At 40.4% G+C, this 16,032-nt stretch overlaps 1 protein-coding gene across 1 annotated transcript; it reads left to right on the forward strand.

Moving 5' to 3' along the window:
- The first annotated feature begins 623 nt into the window (after positions 1-623).
- On the forward strand, positions 624-6,126 carry LOC137820148 (uncharacterized). Its single transcript, XM_068624004.1, has 9 exons — positions 624-999; positions 1,104-1,297; positions 1,946-2,127; positions 2,218-2,502; positions 2,579-2,637; positions 2,751-2,787; positions 2,907-2,978; positions 4,060-4,384; positions 5,587-6,126. The coding sequence occupies exons 1-9, from the start codon at positions 879-881 to the stop codon at positions 5,929-5,931; spliced, it is 1,620 nt and encodes a 539-aa protein (XP_068480105.1). The 5' UTR covers positions 624-878; the 3' UTR covers positions 5,932-6,126.
- Positions 6,127-16,032: the final 9,906 nt, after the last annotated feature.

Below are 16,032 nucleotides of genomic sequence, written 5' to 3' on the forward strand. Positions count from 1 at the left end.
CATTGAACTTTTGTAAGTTATCTTCAAACCTTCAACTAGATTTCAATTCAATATATTTATTAAGAATTTGACCAAAACAATAAATTCATCATGCTACCCATAAAATATCACTTTTAATTCTCTTTAACCATATTATTTCAATACAAATTCACCACATGTAACATTTTTATTATTTATTTATTTTATTAAATTTAATTTCATCACTAATAAAAACAGTAGTTTTTTTTAATTTTTTAAAGTATAAAAATGTAACCCCTTTTCATCCATTAATAAAATTATTAACCAACACATTAGTTATTGTAATTTATAAAATCATATTCATAACCAACAATGACTATTCATAAAACGGATAAATTTCAACAAATGACACGATCAAACTTTTAAAAATGAAGATTAAACTAGTCACAACAACAAGAGATTGTGGTTTTAAAAGTAAAGGATTTAATTGAGCGTTTCAGAAGTAAATGAACGAAATTAAAAAAAATAACACAAAAAATAATTAATTGTTTTGGAACTACAGGAGGGCAAAAGCGTCATTGGAGGAGGGAGAACGAAAAAAAAATAAAAGACTAGGGCATTTTGGTCACGCGGTTTTTAAGTAAACACAAAGGCTACAGAAAACAGAAGGGCCTACAAGTACAAGTATGAAGTGTCTGTTTCCGAAGACGCGAAATGCCGAAGATCTCACCTCAAAATAAACTATCCTCAAAAGCCTTCTTCACATTTCACACACCAACAACACTGTCTCTCTCTATTCTTCTCCCCCACACACTCTTTCTCCGCGTCTTTCTTCAGAACCAGAAGAAGAAGCTCTGGGGAAACCGCAAGAAGAAAAAGAAAAAGAAAACACTACTCTAACCAAAACCCACTACCCCATTATGCCATGCTTCACACCACACCCTTCTCTTCTCCTCCTTCTAACCCTTCTCCTATCTCTCTCATTTTTCTCTCTCTCCACCGCCGCAAAAACCTCATCTTTCCATTCTCTGCGTGTTCCAGGTTTTTTTTTTTTTTTTTTGCTTTTACTTGCCCGTTTTCGAAGTTTTGATTTTTCTGAAATGGGTGTGCTTTTTTCGTGTTTTTGTTTTCTGGGTGTTTTTCAGATGGAGTTGAGGGTGGTGGTGAGGGAGAGTACCAGAAGGTGCTACCGTGGAAAACGAGGAGATCGATGGCTGAAGATGCTCCGAGCAACACGTCTCTGATATTGGCTCAGAGAAGAACGACAAGGAAGGACCCTTTGGATGACTTTAACCGTTACACTGGTGGTTGGAATATCAGCAATCGCCACTACATTGCTGTCTGTTCCTACCTAACCTTCAATAATCACCACTCATGTCTTTTCTTTTTCTTCTTCTCAAAATCATGCTTTTTATCGTCGGTGTCTTTTATTTCCAAGTTCGGTTTGAATATTTGGATATATTTAGCGAGAAAATAAGATAACCTAGTTTTTACTTGTATAGGCTAAACTCGATTTATGCATTTGAGTTTTTTGAGAAGTGGGATGAGAATTTTTTTTATAAAAAATCAGTGTTTATGTTGAGAGTTTCAGTTCCCACCTAACCTTCCATAATCACGCTTGACCATTTTCTTAATTTTAAATTATGCTTTTAACTTGGTGCTTGTCATTTGTTTCCACTTTTTATTAGCTTTGGTTCCAAGTTCTGGGTAAATTTCCCAGCTAGAAGAAAATAAGGAGACAAGCTTAAATAAACTGAGTTTCTCTTTTAAGTTATTAAAATAAATTTATGTATTTCAGATTTTTTGAGGAACCAGACAAGAGAACTTCTATCAAATTTAATGAAATTTAACTTAGGAGCGACTCAAAGTATTTTACTTCTATCATTCTTACATAGTAGAGAGGGTAGCTCAAGATTTCTAGCTGTAATGTTTTGACTGTTTTGGAACTACTACTAATGTTTGGTTGACTTGTTGGCTTTTGGTGCAGTCGGTTGTTTTCACTGCGGTTCCCTTCTTTGTTGTTGCTGCGGTCTGGTTTGTGATTTTTGGGCTCAGTTTATCCTTAATCTGTTTGTGTTACTGCTGTTGTCCAAGAGAGCCTTATGGTTATTCACGTTTGGCCTATGCTTTATCCTTGATCTTCCTCATCCTCTTCACCGTTGCAGCAATGTATCTCTCTTTCTCTGTGACATATAATATGTTATCTTTGGTTCATATGACTTTTAAGGATTTCTAAATGCGTGTGTTTGGTTGTTTTAGAGTTGGATGTGTCCTTCTTTACACTGCTCAGGGGAAGTTTCATGGGAGCACCACAAGCACACTGGAATATGTGGTGGGTCAGGCAGAATTCACCGCTGAAAACCTCAGGAATGTGTCAGATTATCTTGATGCAGCTAAGAAGATCGGAGTCGATGCCGTTTTTTTGCCTGCTGATGTTCAGAAGGAGATTGACGAAATTAAGACTAAGATTAACTCTTCTGCTTCAGAACTTTCAAGCAAGACTAAAGATAATTCAGAGACAATTAAAGATGTCATAGATGCAATGTTAGTACACTTGGAAATCTTGATTTGGGGTTTTAAAATGTCTTTTTTGCTGACAACTATATATTGTGTGCTGTAGGAGACTGGCTCTGGTTATTCTTGCTGCTGTTATGCTCGTTCTTGCATTTGTTGGATTCTGTACGTTTCTTTTATTCTGTTTTAATACCTGTTTCTGTTTTTATTTTCTGGCTCTATGACAAAGGTTTTTTGTCGTCTCATTTGATTGTTTTTGTGGTCAAAACTTTCTGCAGTATTATCAATATTTGGGCTGCAAGGTCTTGTATACTTGTAAGTTAAATTAATTGAGCACTTTTCTACATCTTTTTTACTTCTGGACTTTTTTAATTCTTAATGGTTTGTACCATCAAATCACCAGTCAGTAAATCATGTTCTTTTAATGACTGCAGCTTGATCCTCATTGGTTGGATTCTTGTTGCTGGCACATTTGTACTTTGTGGTATATTTCTCTTTCTTCACAAGTAAGTTCCTTCTATTTTGTAGAATTTATGTTGAAATTTTTATTTTTCACCTTTGCGGCTGCTCTGTTAACTTGTTTATGAGTTACTTAGTTTTCACCTAGGAACAAATCTGGGATCTCTTATTTCAATGCTTAGCAGCGGCCTTAGGATTTGATCCTGGTTGCTGATTGGAAGTCTTGATTTAACATTAAAGCCTTTTGTATATATCAAATCATCATGCCTTTCCTTTTATTTTGCTTTGCTTGTCCAATAGTAAATGGATTCATTGTGAGACATAAAAATGGAAAAGCTTGTGTGTGTGTGTGTGTGAATCATCAATAGATTTTAAAGATGCTATATATGAACTTTTTGTTTTAGATTTTGTCTTAAACTAATTTATGCTCTAGCAAACTGTTTAGTTGGTTTGCTTTCTGTTTTGAAAAGCAGATAAAATTCTTGAATGCAATGGGAATTTTTATGCTGTAAGAAAGAATTAATCAAGACTTCAGATGTTGAAGTTACTTAATCATGTTTTTTCAATCAATATAGAGCTTAAAATGATGTAAATCATTTATGATGATTACATGCTTTGGTTGTGATAGCTAAAATGGTAAGTTTTCAAAATTTCAAAATATGAGACGAAAATAGGGGACATTAAGGAGTGCATTGTCACATGTTTTTGGACTGTCTGCTCTTTATTATTGTTATAATTTAGGTGTGCTACCTTTCCTAAATGAGAGGGTGAGTACCTAGAATCTAAGGAATGGGCTTTTGTTACTTGTAAAATCACATGTTCATTGCTTCATTTGCTCTACATAGTTCTAAATGAGATAGAAGATTTGAGTCTTGGCAATTGAATCTGTATATTTCCATCATAGCAGAACAAAATCTTCCTACTGGAAAAATGTAGACAATCTTGCCAAATGCTTTGTTAATTAGTTTAGTGCTTTGAAGATCCTATATTCTTAAAATTCTCATGAGGACACCCATTTTAATCAACTACCTTTATATCATTTGATGAAGTCCATTTTCTGCTATAATCACTTGTGTTGCACTTGCACATATATAACAAAAACATATTTTTTTTGCATATTTGCACCAGTGTGGTTGGAGATACATGTGTTGCCATGGATCAGTGGGTGCAGAACCCTACTGCACAGACAGCCTTGGATGAAATTCTTCCGTGCGTAGATAATGCAACTGCCCAGGAAACCTTGACACGAACCAGGGATGTGACTCATGAGCTTGTTAAATTAGTTAACAACATCGTTTCCAATGTCACAAACAGGAATTTCCCACCTGCTGCTGGCCCCTTATATTACAATCAATCAGGCCCCTTGATGCCTCTTCTTTGTAATCCATTTAATCCTGACCTCACTAATCGGTCGTGTGCACCCGGGGAAGTTCCGTTGGACAATGCTGCTGAGGTATGAGACTATTTTAAGATTTTGAAAACTAAATCTATATCCAGTAAAGAAAAGCCTAGCCACAAACACATATATGTTGTAAGATAAGAAAAATAGCCTTTAATTAATGCTTCATTACTTAAAGCTCATCGATCACAACAGTAGTTGTTAGAACTGGTTCAGCCCGGCCAGTTGATCCAGAAATCTGATGCATGACCGGCTTGGGTTTTTGATATTAGACCGGTTATCCATGTCACCCCAATATGATGTCATCAGGCCAGGTAAAAACTGGATCAAACCTGAAGCATATATATAATATAACGTATGCACCAAACATGAAGCATATAAATTGGATTTGAGGCCTTAAGGATTTAGTTAAAATATCTGCAAGTTGATAACTGGAGTTAATGAATTCAGTACAAAACTCCTTAGAGATCAACTTCTGTTGAACAAAGTGATAGTCATTCTGTATGTGATTAGTTCTTTTATGAAACACTGGATTCAACACAATATGAAGTGATTATCATAATATAGCTTCATTTGTTGAGTTTTATGAAATTTTAACTCTTGAACGAGTTGCTTTATTCACACATGTTCAACTTTTGCACTGAACTGAGCAATAACATTTTGTTTCTTACTCTTAGAAATCAGATTTCCACCAATAGACACAAAATATCCACAAGTAGTGTTTCTCTATAGGACACCCTGCCCCAACAACGTCACAGTATCCAGAGATTGGTCAGTCTTTATCTTTATTCAACAATTCTTGCCTGGGAGTCTAGTTGATATATTTAAAAATGAGTGTAACAACATTCCAGTAGTCAATGCTAGGATCTGCATAAATTTACTAACAACTCCAACAACAAAGGTAAGATCAGGTCCTGTGACTGAGGTAAATGAGTTTCCCCACTACCCTTTTATATCTCTTAGGATTGGTGAATGACACACCTTGAACAAGCATCAACTTTTGATTCAGACCGATATTTAACACCTATTTCTTTCAAAATATCCAAACCATATTTACTACCTTTGATTGAGCTACCTGTATACCAGGAAGGTATTTGGGTGGGTTTGGTTCCCTCTCCCGTTGTAAATAGGCATATCTCATGACTCTCATCCTGTCAAAGCTTGATGATTATACTACGCATGCATTCATAAGATGATGTTTTTGAGAATATTCCTGATATAGAAAATGGATAGTGATGAAATTTTGTCTGAAGCAGGGGTGGAAGAACTATACCTGTGAGGTTTCTTCGTCAGGCATTTGTAAGACACCTGGTCGGATGACACCGATCATTTACGGCCAAATAGAAGCTGCAGTGAACATAAGCTATGGTTTGTATCACTATGGTCCATTTTTGGTTGATCTACAAGACTGCACTTTCGTGAGGAAAACATTCACAGACATTGGCAACGACCACTGTCCTGGCCTGCAGACAAATAGTGAATTGATTTATATAGGATTGGTTTTGGTATCTGCTGCTGTTATGCTGTCTTTGATCTTCTGGGTCATCTATGCAAGGGAGCGGCGGCACCGTGTTTATACAAAACAGTTCATTGACGGCTAAATGTGTTGGACTCGACATTAGAGTGTACATTTGAGTTATAGATGATTGCATTCTCAGTTGAGTCTCTTGTTTCATGTGATGTATGTAGAGAGTTGTTATTCAACTTGCAATTTACCTATACTTCAGTAGAAATGTGTCAGAATTCAAGCAAACCCTTTTATTACGGTAGTAAAGTAATGGTGTGTTTGCTCTCAATTTTTTTAGTTTCAAACTCAGACTTGGTTTCATTCTGATAAATTAAAATTAACAAACATTCTTATCTTCTATAAATCAAGTGACTGACAGTCCCAGTCGAATTAAATTGCAAATTAAAAGTTCAAATAGAAAGAAAAGTAATCATAATAAAATTTCACTATAAACAGTTATACGCTTGCATTTTTTCAGAATTAGGAAATAAGCAACCCTAAACATGATCATATTTTATAATTTATTATTTAATAACATTTGATCTTATTTTTTTTTTCAGAATTAGGAAATCAGCAACCCTAATTTAGTAACATTTAGATCAAAATACGAGTTGATCATAAGTCAAAAATTATAATTTCTAGTTATGGTACAACTTTTTTTATTTAGAGTGTGATAACTCAAATGTCAGAATTCAATTGTGATTAAATAGACAACTAATGTAGCATGTAACAATGAATTCAACAATACCTGACCTTTGCTACTAGACAACTAATGTACCATTTGACTTTTCCTATTTGACTTTTCCTACTAGACAACTAATGTACTACTTGACCTTTGCTACTAGATAACTAATGTACCATGCTACAATGCTACACTTGACCTTTGCTACGACCATTACTACAAATTAAACTCTTTAATAGTGACTTAATTGACATAATTTTCATTATAAGACAATTGATGCAACTTGTTACAATTTTTCTCTTGTGACTTTGACTTTGTTATCAATTGGTGGATTAAACACTTATCACTAGGACAAACTATAATTCATAGTTAGTGTCTAACCCTTTCTACTTAAGAGCATAACCCAAATATCACAATTCAATTGTGATTTCCCAACTTAACCTTTATTATGGGACAATTGATGCACCATGTAACAATCTTACCCTCAATAATAATTGTTCTCTTAGAAATTATACACCTTCATTCTAACTTAACCAACCTAACTTTTGCCACAAGACATTTGATGCAACTTGCAGTATCCACAAGCTTAGAAATAAGATCTTCCTCTTTTCACATCTTGTTCAACGATACTCCATAAGAACATAACCTTATTGTCAAACTTAAGTTTTTGAAATTACAAAATCTTAAAACTAAAATGCCCACCTAAGGATGTCAAAAATATTTTCTTTTTACCTGAATCTTAACCCTTGATATATTTAGTATCGATGATAAAATAGATAGTCAAATAAAAAAAAAAACCTTCCTCTTCGATCAACTATAAGGGTTTGCTTAGTAAGCCCTATGTTGAGGATCAAATGGTTTGGTTTAAGGGTAAGAACACAATTTCTTAACGTATTGTTTTGCCTTTTTCTTTTCATGGTATGCTAACTCTTTTGTTTACTTTGTGCTAAGGTAACGAAGAAGTTCTTTGATTATAAGCAATATTCCTCATAAAATCTCATTTTATTGCTCGGAGATCATTATTCTCAATTCTCTTTATCAAATAACCCAAGTACCACCCCAAGTTTCTTCTTCAGTACGTCCTCAAGTGCCTCCTTTCTTATTGTTTACAAACTACCCAGCCAATACCTCCAATACCTCCACCTTGGATTGACCATGTATCCATATCGACTCCTAACTCCAACTCTTTGTGGCACGTCAATTTATAAGCCAATCGAGTTCAGTTGGGTAGTTGGTTTTTGTTCTCGAACGAGGTTGGGGACTGGGAGAACTATTGCCTTCGAATGTCGCTCGGTCGGTCGTATCTCACTTCCTCCTTCGGCTCTTCTTGCTGGATGACTCCTCAGGCGGGTGGGGTACCTGCAGATGGCACTCCAACGCTCAAGTCAGTGGGGTATCGTATTCGGCTGGCTGGAATACTGTGGATAATGACGTACCTTGTTTCTTGGAATGCGTGATATTTATATTACCTTGATGGGCCCTCACTGTTGGGCCAGATTAGGGGGTTGTTTAGTGATTAGGGTTGGATTAGGCCGTTTCCTAACCATGGGTTAACCTTCGTTAATTGGGTCAACCTTTGACTTGAGCACTCTGTGTCGGTCGGCCACGTGTGACGCATGGTCGACCTCGTACCTTAAAGTACGGTCGACACACAGGTTGACCGGCTCACATGACCGGTCGGTCATCCCAGTACAGTTGCCTCCCAGGCTCGAGAGGTGGTACAGCCGAAGAGTCTGAAGAATGGGCCTCGGGCGGATTGTGTAATGATGAGTCAAGTGATGTTTGGGGGCGTCTGAGCGATTGACATGACGCGCATTAATGAGGGGTTTTTCTGAGCGCGAAGCGATGCGAACCGTTGGATCAAACGAATCCAACGGTTGGGGTTTTTGTGACGTTTGGAATTCCGAGGCCCTCCCGGGCTATAAATAGGGGCTGGGAATAGTAGCGTTCCACGCGTTATCTTTGCTTGAGCTCCGACACCTATTACCAATCCGACCGCCTTCTGTTGCCTTTCTCGTCCGTCTTCAAGGTTAGTCATGTCTGTCCTTGCCGAGTCTCCCCCGGCTTGCTCGTCTTCTTCTTCGTCTTCTTCCTCCTCTTCTTCTTCTTCTTCTTCTTCTTCTGGCCAGGCTTCCCCGGTCGGGGAAGTGGAGAGGGTTTCCTCTCCAGGCTTGGTGAGGGAGGACGCTGGTAATGCGTCCGACCGCTCGGCCCCTTTTGAGGGGCCGCGATCCCATGTGGGGCCGGCCTAGGTGGATCCCCGGGTATGTGAGGTGTCGTCCTCTTTTCTTACCGACGCCTCTGTTGCCGAATTTTTGGATGAGGTTCCTGTCTTGAAGGCTTCGGCCGAGGAATCCTTACTGGCGTTCGGTCCTTGCTCTTTGGAGGACCGTGTGTATCGGGAGCGGTCATCTACCGAGCCTCCTTTTTCCTTCATGTATGCTTGTCTTTTTTCAGACTTGCATGTGTCTCTGCCCTTTGACGCCTTTACGGCCGGGGTTCTGAAGGAGCTGAACGTGGCTCCGACTCAGCTTCACCCCAACTCATGGGCGTCGATGCAAGCGTTCCGCATTGTTTGCCGGACGTTTGGGTTGCGCCCTCTTCCCTCCTGCTTTCTTCATTTCTACTCGTCATACCCGGCCAAGCTTGCTAGTTGGCAGTCGCTGGTCAGCCGGGCGGGTAGTGTGCTGTTCAAGCCCTTCACGGCCTCTTATAAGAACATCAAGGAGAAGTTCTTTAAAGTGTACGTGGAGCCGGCCGGCACACGTTATTTCTTTGATGAGGTTGGCCGGTCTCGCTTCCCTCTTTTTTGGTTGAGGAGTCCGACGAAGATAGCGGATTGGCCAAGGCCGGCGCATCCGAGCAAGCATGAGCGGCTCGTTTTTTCTTTATTTGATAATCTCCCAAGGAAGCTCCCCGCACGACCGCTCATGTCGTTGTACAATGCGACCGATCGCGCGGAGGCTTTCGAGGGTATGTTCTTTTTCATGCACTTGGTCTTGTTATTATTATTATTATTATTATTTTTTTTATTTTTTTTTATGCTGTGTTCCGACTGACCGTTCTTCGTTTGGTTTGCAGAAATCGCCAAGAGAGAAATCTCCCAAGCCGTCGGGATGCTGCACTCGTTTAAAAACAAGCTAAACGAGAAGAGGGGGCCACCAGTGCTAGGCCCCGGGTGGAGGAGGCTGGCCCCTCCAAGAAGCGTGGCCGCGAGGGCGGCAACATTGCCCGAACGGTTCGGGCGGCGGGTCAGATGCCCACCCCCCCTCCCGCAAGGTCCGCTAGGCCGACTCCCCCTCCCGCAAGGTCCGCTAGGCCGACTCCCCCTCCCGCAAGGTCCGCTAGGCCGACTCCCCCTCCGACTGACGATTTTAACCGCCCCATTCCGACGGGGGTGGCAGTCCCCTTGGCCACTGCAGGCGGCTCGATGCTCGCGCTCGGGGACGACCGGTCCTTCTCCAGGGCCGTGAGCTTCAAACTACCCTCCAACATCGAGGGTGAGGTCCGGTCGGTCCCTGACGACGACCTCCTGGACGGCGGCATCGAGATGATATGCCGAGGTTTGTTTTTGGCCCGCCGGGGCGCAGACGCTCGGAGAAGCCGGGTCGAGGACATATCGCGCCTCGAGCACGATCTCCAGGAGGCCGGCCACAACTTGAAGCAGGCCGTCGAGGCCAACACAACTTATGAAAAGAAGCTGTGTGCACAAGCGGCCGAGCTGGAGCTGCGTCAGCAAAGGGTGGCCGAGTTGGAGAAGGCCGATGCCGAGAAAGCTGCGGAGGTTATTCTCCTTCGCAAGGCATTGGAAGCGGCCGACCGTCGGGCCACCCTGAAGGAGGAGGAAGCTGCGGCCGAACGCGAGGCCAAGAGGATGGCGGAGGCCGAAGTTCTGAAGACCATGGAGGACACCATGGTGCTCATCGGCCAGAGCTTCGATCTTGCCGTCCGACAAACTGAGGTGCTCTATGGCGGTCCACCTCCATCTGGTCAATTTGACCAAGATATGGAAGTTGTGGATGGCCGTTTAGTCCCTGCAGCGGCCGGTCCTCCTCCTGTCGAAGAAGTTGAAGCTGACCCCTCTAATGAGGTGTTGAATATCGTAGATTAGGCGGTCAGCTTTACTTTTAGACCCTTGGGGCCGGGGTGTGGCCCCCACCTTTCTTCAATTTAATGTTATCAGTTTTCTTCAATTGTTTCTGCATTTCTGGACGATCGAGCCTTTACTAGCCGAATGGACTTGAACCCTTAAACTTAACTCGTAAAATTAACGAAGTAAAAAGAACGGAGCAACCGGTCGGTATGTGTAACCAATTGAGTAACTTGCGATAACTAAAATCAACCAAGTGATTGTAACGGAGTTTGGTAAGTCGGTTGTCCTTTTAGCGATTCTGACTTAGGTGTTTATTTTAGGCGAACTTGTGCCGATCGTTGTGTATGTCTCGGGGGGTATGCCGATTAAGGCTACATCCTGGCCGAGTGAGTTCGGGAGGGTATGCCGTTTAAGGCTACATCCTGGCCGAGTGAGTTCGGGAGGGTATGCCGGTTAAGGCTACATCCTGGCCGAGTGAGTTCGGGAGGGTATGCCGGTTAAGGCTACATCCTGGCCGAGTGAGTACGGGTTCGGGAGGGTATGCCGGTTAAGGCTACATCCTGGCCGAGTGAGTACGGGTTCAGAAGGGTATGCCGGTTAAGGCTACATCCTGGCCGAACCGTTATTGTCGTTCATTGTATACACTTATATATGAAGCGCCTCGTTAAAACCTCTCTGACTGATGGACAGGCCGGGCGAGGAAAGAGTGCGTATATTTTATTCATGTTTAGTTGAAATAAAATTTTAGGTGCGTGGCATTCCACGTCCTAGGTACAATTTTTCCCGATAGGTGCTCTAAGTGGTAAGCTCCCCCTTCTCCCACTTCTCGGATTCGGAATGGTCCCTCCCAATTTGAGGAGAACTTGCCGTCCGACTTCCTAGCGTTGCTGCGCATTCTCCAGACGAGGTCACCTTGTTGAAAGCTTCTGGGCTGGACCTTCAAGTTGTATCTCCTTGCCGCTCGGAGCTTGCATGCCGCTTCTCGTATTGCTGTTTGTGTTAAGATTTTAAAGATTATGGGCCCCACTAGATGCTTCAATCTGTGTGAGGTTATGCCAGTGAGGTGCATGGCTATCTCTCAGTATTGAAAAAAAGAAGGGGAAATTGAACTAAAATGGTGTAATCCATTACACCATTTTTAAAATTACACATGGGAAAATGCAGAAAAAACTAAAAAAAATAGATATTTATGAGTCAAAGTTGTCAATGGTGTAGACAATTTTAAATAATTAATATTTTTTAAAATAAAAATATGTATATAATAAAATTAAATTATTGAATATAAGTCATTAAAAGAAGATGATGTTAAAATATTTTATGACAACAACATTACATTCTACTATTTAAATGGACAATTTCCTCTGTTGTGACCATCATTGCGACAGTAAGAACATTTTTTTTGGCTTGTTCTGAATTGATTGATCAATTTCATTATGCAAATGAGTTGTAATTGGTTGTCCCAACTCTTTACGTTGCATGTAGGGGTCATGTATGAAATTTGACCTGGTATAAGTAGACCAATAATCCTCGTTTCGAACGGGATGAAATTCAACTTGATATGCCTTTCTAATCGTGTGGAGGCTATAAATTGGATCAACGAATGTCGTCATTTGTAAATGACAAGAAGAACAAACAACAATAACATAACGACAGAGAAGTTGAAGAGCTTGGAAATGGACATAATCACACCACCAATAATTTAATCTAACTATATATGATTGAGGTCTTCGACCAGGGTGGCTAATTCTTGGACATAAAATTCAGAATTATCTACATTAAATCTTTTCACAAAACACAACCGAATCTTGTTGATTTTCTGAGTAAGGTTGTGATATCTTTAGGATAATAATGACCTTCAATATCTTCTGGATGTTTTCTAAATTATTGTTATACACTGTACTGGTCAGGAGTGCTCGGGACCTCGGTCCAAACGTTTAGGTATAGTCAGCTCGGTTGTGCAAGTTATGCCTAGCTCAACCTAGGTCGTGTATGGGCCCAAAAGTAATAGGTGCACAATGAACATATTTTTTTGAATGATATTATTGTTGTTGAATATTCTGATGAGATTATATTCTCATTGATGAAAATTGTGGAAGGAATGTCTATAAAAGGGGTTTGATACCCCGGGTAAAGGTACGCTTTACTGAATACTTTAGATTGAAACAAATTTTATAGTTTGAATGCTCTCATTGACTTGATTTTCGGAGTGTGATCAACAGGTAGAGCCCCCTTTGTCCCAGTGGAGCAGCATCTCAGAGCACCAACTAGACACAGGTCAGAAGAGGAGCTCGCCCATTCCATCCAAAAGAGGTAATCAACGATAACATTTGGTGCCCATCGTGAGGCCTGATAAAACTCGACCCCACTCATATTCGTAGCTGAGCATTCTACGAAATGAGAAAAACGAGGCAAGTACCATTGAGATCTGAAGGAGGCGAGGCCCCCACCTTGCAACAAATCATGGAGATCATGAGGGTTCTCCAAGAGGCGAATGAGGAATATCAACGTGAGCAGGAGCGAATCTGGGAGGAGGCCAAGGCAGAGCAAGAACGACTATGAATAGAAGCCCGAGCTGACCAAGAGTGCCTTTAGGCCCATTTCAAAGTAGAGATAGAGGTCTCCCAACTAGTCATGGTGGAGCATGCGTAGACCAATGAGGAGTTACACAAGACTGACGAGGAATTGAGGATGAACTTGCAACGACATGGCCGACATCCCACTTAGCAGCGTCTCCCAGATTTGTCATCAAGGGATGACCCTAAGCCATTCTCTCAGCAAATCATGGACGAGCCTGTGCCGCTTCATTACATTACACCAAAGATCACATTTTTCTCTGGCATAAAAGACCTTGAAAATCATCTAAAGGCGTTTAGGGCGCAAATGATCATCTCCGGGGGATCAGATGCAATCCGATGTAAGATGCTCATAGGTACGTTCATAAGAACAACCCTGCAGTGGTTTAGTGGAATTCCGGATAGGTACATAACCACTTTTCCTCAGTTCTCTAAAATGTTCAAAGAGCAATTCTCGACTAATAAAGTCAACCCCCCATGCTTGTATGACATGTTCACTGTCAAACAGAGCGAAAGGGAGTCTCTCAAAGCATATTTGAATAAATTCAGTGCATTCGTAGCGAGACTACAAACTCAGGATGACGAGATGGTGATTGCCGCTTTCGAGCAAGGAATGATAGCAAGCCCCTTTAGTGATTCATTAATCAGGAATCCTGTAGAGATGCTATTCGAGGTGTGCGAACGAGCTACCGCCCACATTAAGGCAGAAGAAGTCGTGCTGAGGAAAAATGGTAACTTGCGATCAAAGCAACCCATACATAAGGAAGGCAACCGAGACCGTTCAGTCATAAGCATTAAAGCATCCTTGGAGAAGAGATCGGACCTGAGGTATGTACCATATGTTGCCAAGAAGGACAAGCCCAAGAAGAAGGCCAGGGAAGAGATGACGATCAAGTCCAAATTTTAAATATCCTACAAAGAGTTCGTAAAGATGCTCGAGGTAACGAATAAGCTAAAGTTTCCCCAAAAACAGATCGATTCTTGGATCGCGAAGGGATACATGGTGATGTGAATGTAACTACAAGAATACATGATTCTTTGACATTCTTAGGAGCAACTTGAGCTGGTCATAAATGGCACCTTACTTTAGAATTGGACCAATGTTCTAATTCAAGAACTCACCAAGACTTAGCACCAACCAAGACTCATATGGAAGTCCATATATTGTCAAATGGAATCAAAACACAATGAAAGGAAGAATACAAATGATAAACCGAACAAAATAAGGAAAAGAATGAAACTGCACCGAACATAAACAAGAAACAATGCTGGAAATAGAAAACTAATCGGTACAAATGAAAAGGAAAGACTAGGAAATTAAAACTGTCGAATGAAATTGAAAGAACATGAAGGAAGAAGAACACTTATAGAAGAAGCTTGCTGGATTTTGAGAATTGGAATACACTTCACGCCACTTGGTTCCTTGACCCAAGATAAGTGATGGAATGCTGCCACTTGAAGCTCGCCATAGCTCACAAGATAAGGCAAAGGAAGAAGAAGACTCAAGACTCACAATTTCTCTCCAAATTTGAGTATAGTCTCTCTACTATAAAATTCCAATCTCAATTTTACAAAGGCAAGCACCTTATTTATAGCCTAAGAGGTGCTAAAAAATGGGTGGGAAAATTCAAATGAAACTCATTTGAAATTCCCACCAAAAACAAGTCACATGGGAGGTGTGACCTTTTTCTACTATGACTCCTCCTAAAAACTACACCTACACCCCCGTACTAAGTCACATGGACAATGTGACTCTTTCTAATACATTCACACCTATTTATTTAATATCCACACCTCCTACAAGAGTCATTCAAATGATGCTCTTTTATTTAATGCTTGGCCTTGCCCCTCATGGTTTGGACTTGGGTCTTCTTGGGCTTGGGCTTGGGCCTCATCTTTTGCAAAGACTAATAAGAAGAACTTTAAATGTTTTGGCCCTTGTCCATTTTGGTTCTCATCATACTCCCCAAGTTGGAGAGAATTCGTCCACGAATTTAGGACTCCTGCATAAAACAAAGTCAATTTGCAATTAGATAAGAGAATACAAGAAGAAATAGGCAAACTTGACTTATCACTTTGAAACGTTGGGAGTTCAGAAAAAGATGTCTTATACATAGCCCATGTTGGAAAAGATTGTTTAGAAATGATATTATTTGGAAAACTAGAAGGTATGAAAAAATCATCCTTAACATTCTTTATCCAATATGGTGTATAAGTAGGAACCTTGGGTAATGAACAAGACTAAGAAGAAGGATACCTTGTAGGCGTAGCACGAGTCAAAAAAATTGAATTAGCTGAGAAGGTATTATGACTCGATTTATCATGTACTTCATTTGTTTTTTCATTTCCTCTTTTAGTTTCTTTGGAATTGGTCCTACATGCAGGGCTATTTGGTAAAGAAACCCCGGGCATGAAGTCTATTTGGTGTTCAATCCCTCTTAGAGGTGGTAAGCCTTTAGGAGGATCTTGAAACATATCGTCATATTCTTTTACCAAATTGTCCAAACATGTGGGACTATCCTTAGCCGACTCACATTCAATAGTCCTAGGAATAGCTAAAAAAATAGGCTTGTGAGTAACTATTACCTTTTGAACTTGTTGTGTGGACATGAGAAGGCTTCTCTTGGAATTTTTTATATCATTTTCTTTCTCTCTCTTTTCTCTCATTTTAACTTGGTCCTCATGAACTTCCTTTGGAGAGAGAGACTTAAGAATGACTTTGTGCCCATGGAAGTTAAAAGACATTTTGTTGGTAAAGCCATCATGAAAAACTTTTCTATCAAATTTCCATGGCCTACCTAAAAGAATATGAGTGGCTTCCATTGGTACAACATCACACAAGACCTC

This window comes from Phaseolus vulgaris, chromosome 9, assembly GCF_000499845.2.
Source record: "Phaseolus vulgaris cultivar G19833 chromosome 9, P. vulgaris v2.0, whole genome shotgun sequence".
Taxonomy (NCBI): domain Eukaryota; kingdom Viridiplantae; phylum Streptophyta; class Magnoliopsida; order Fabales; family Fabaceae; genus Phaseolus; species Phaseolus vulgaris.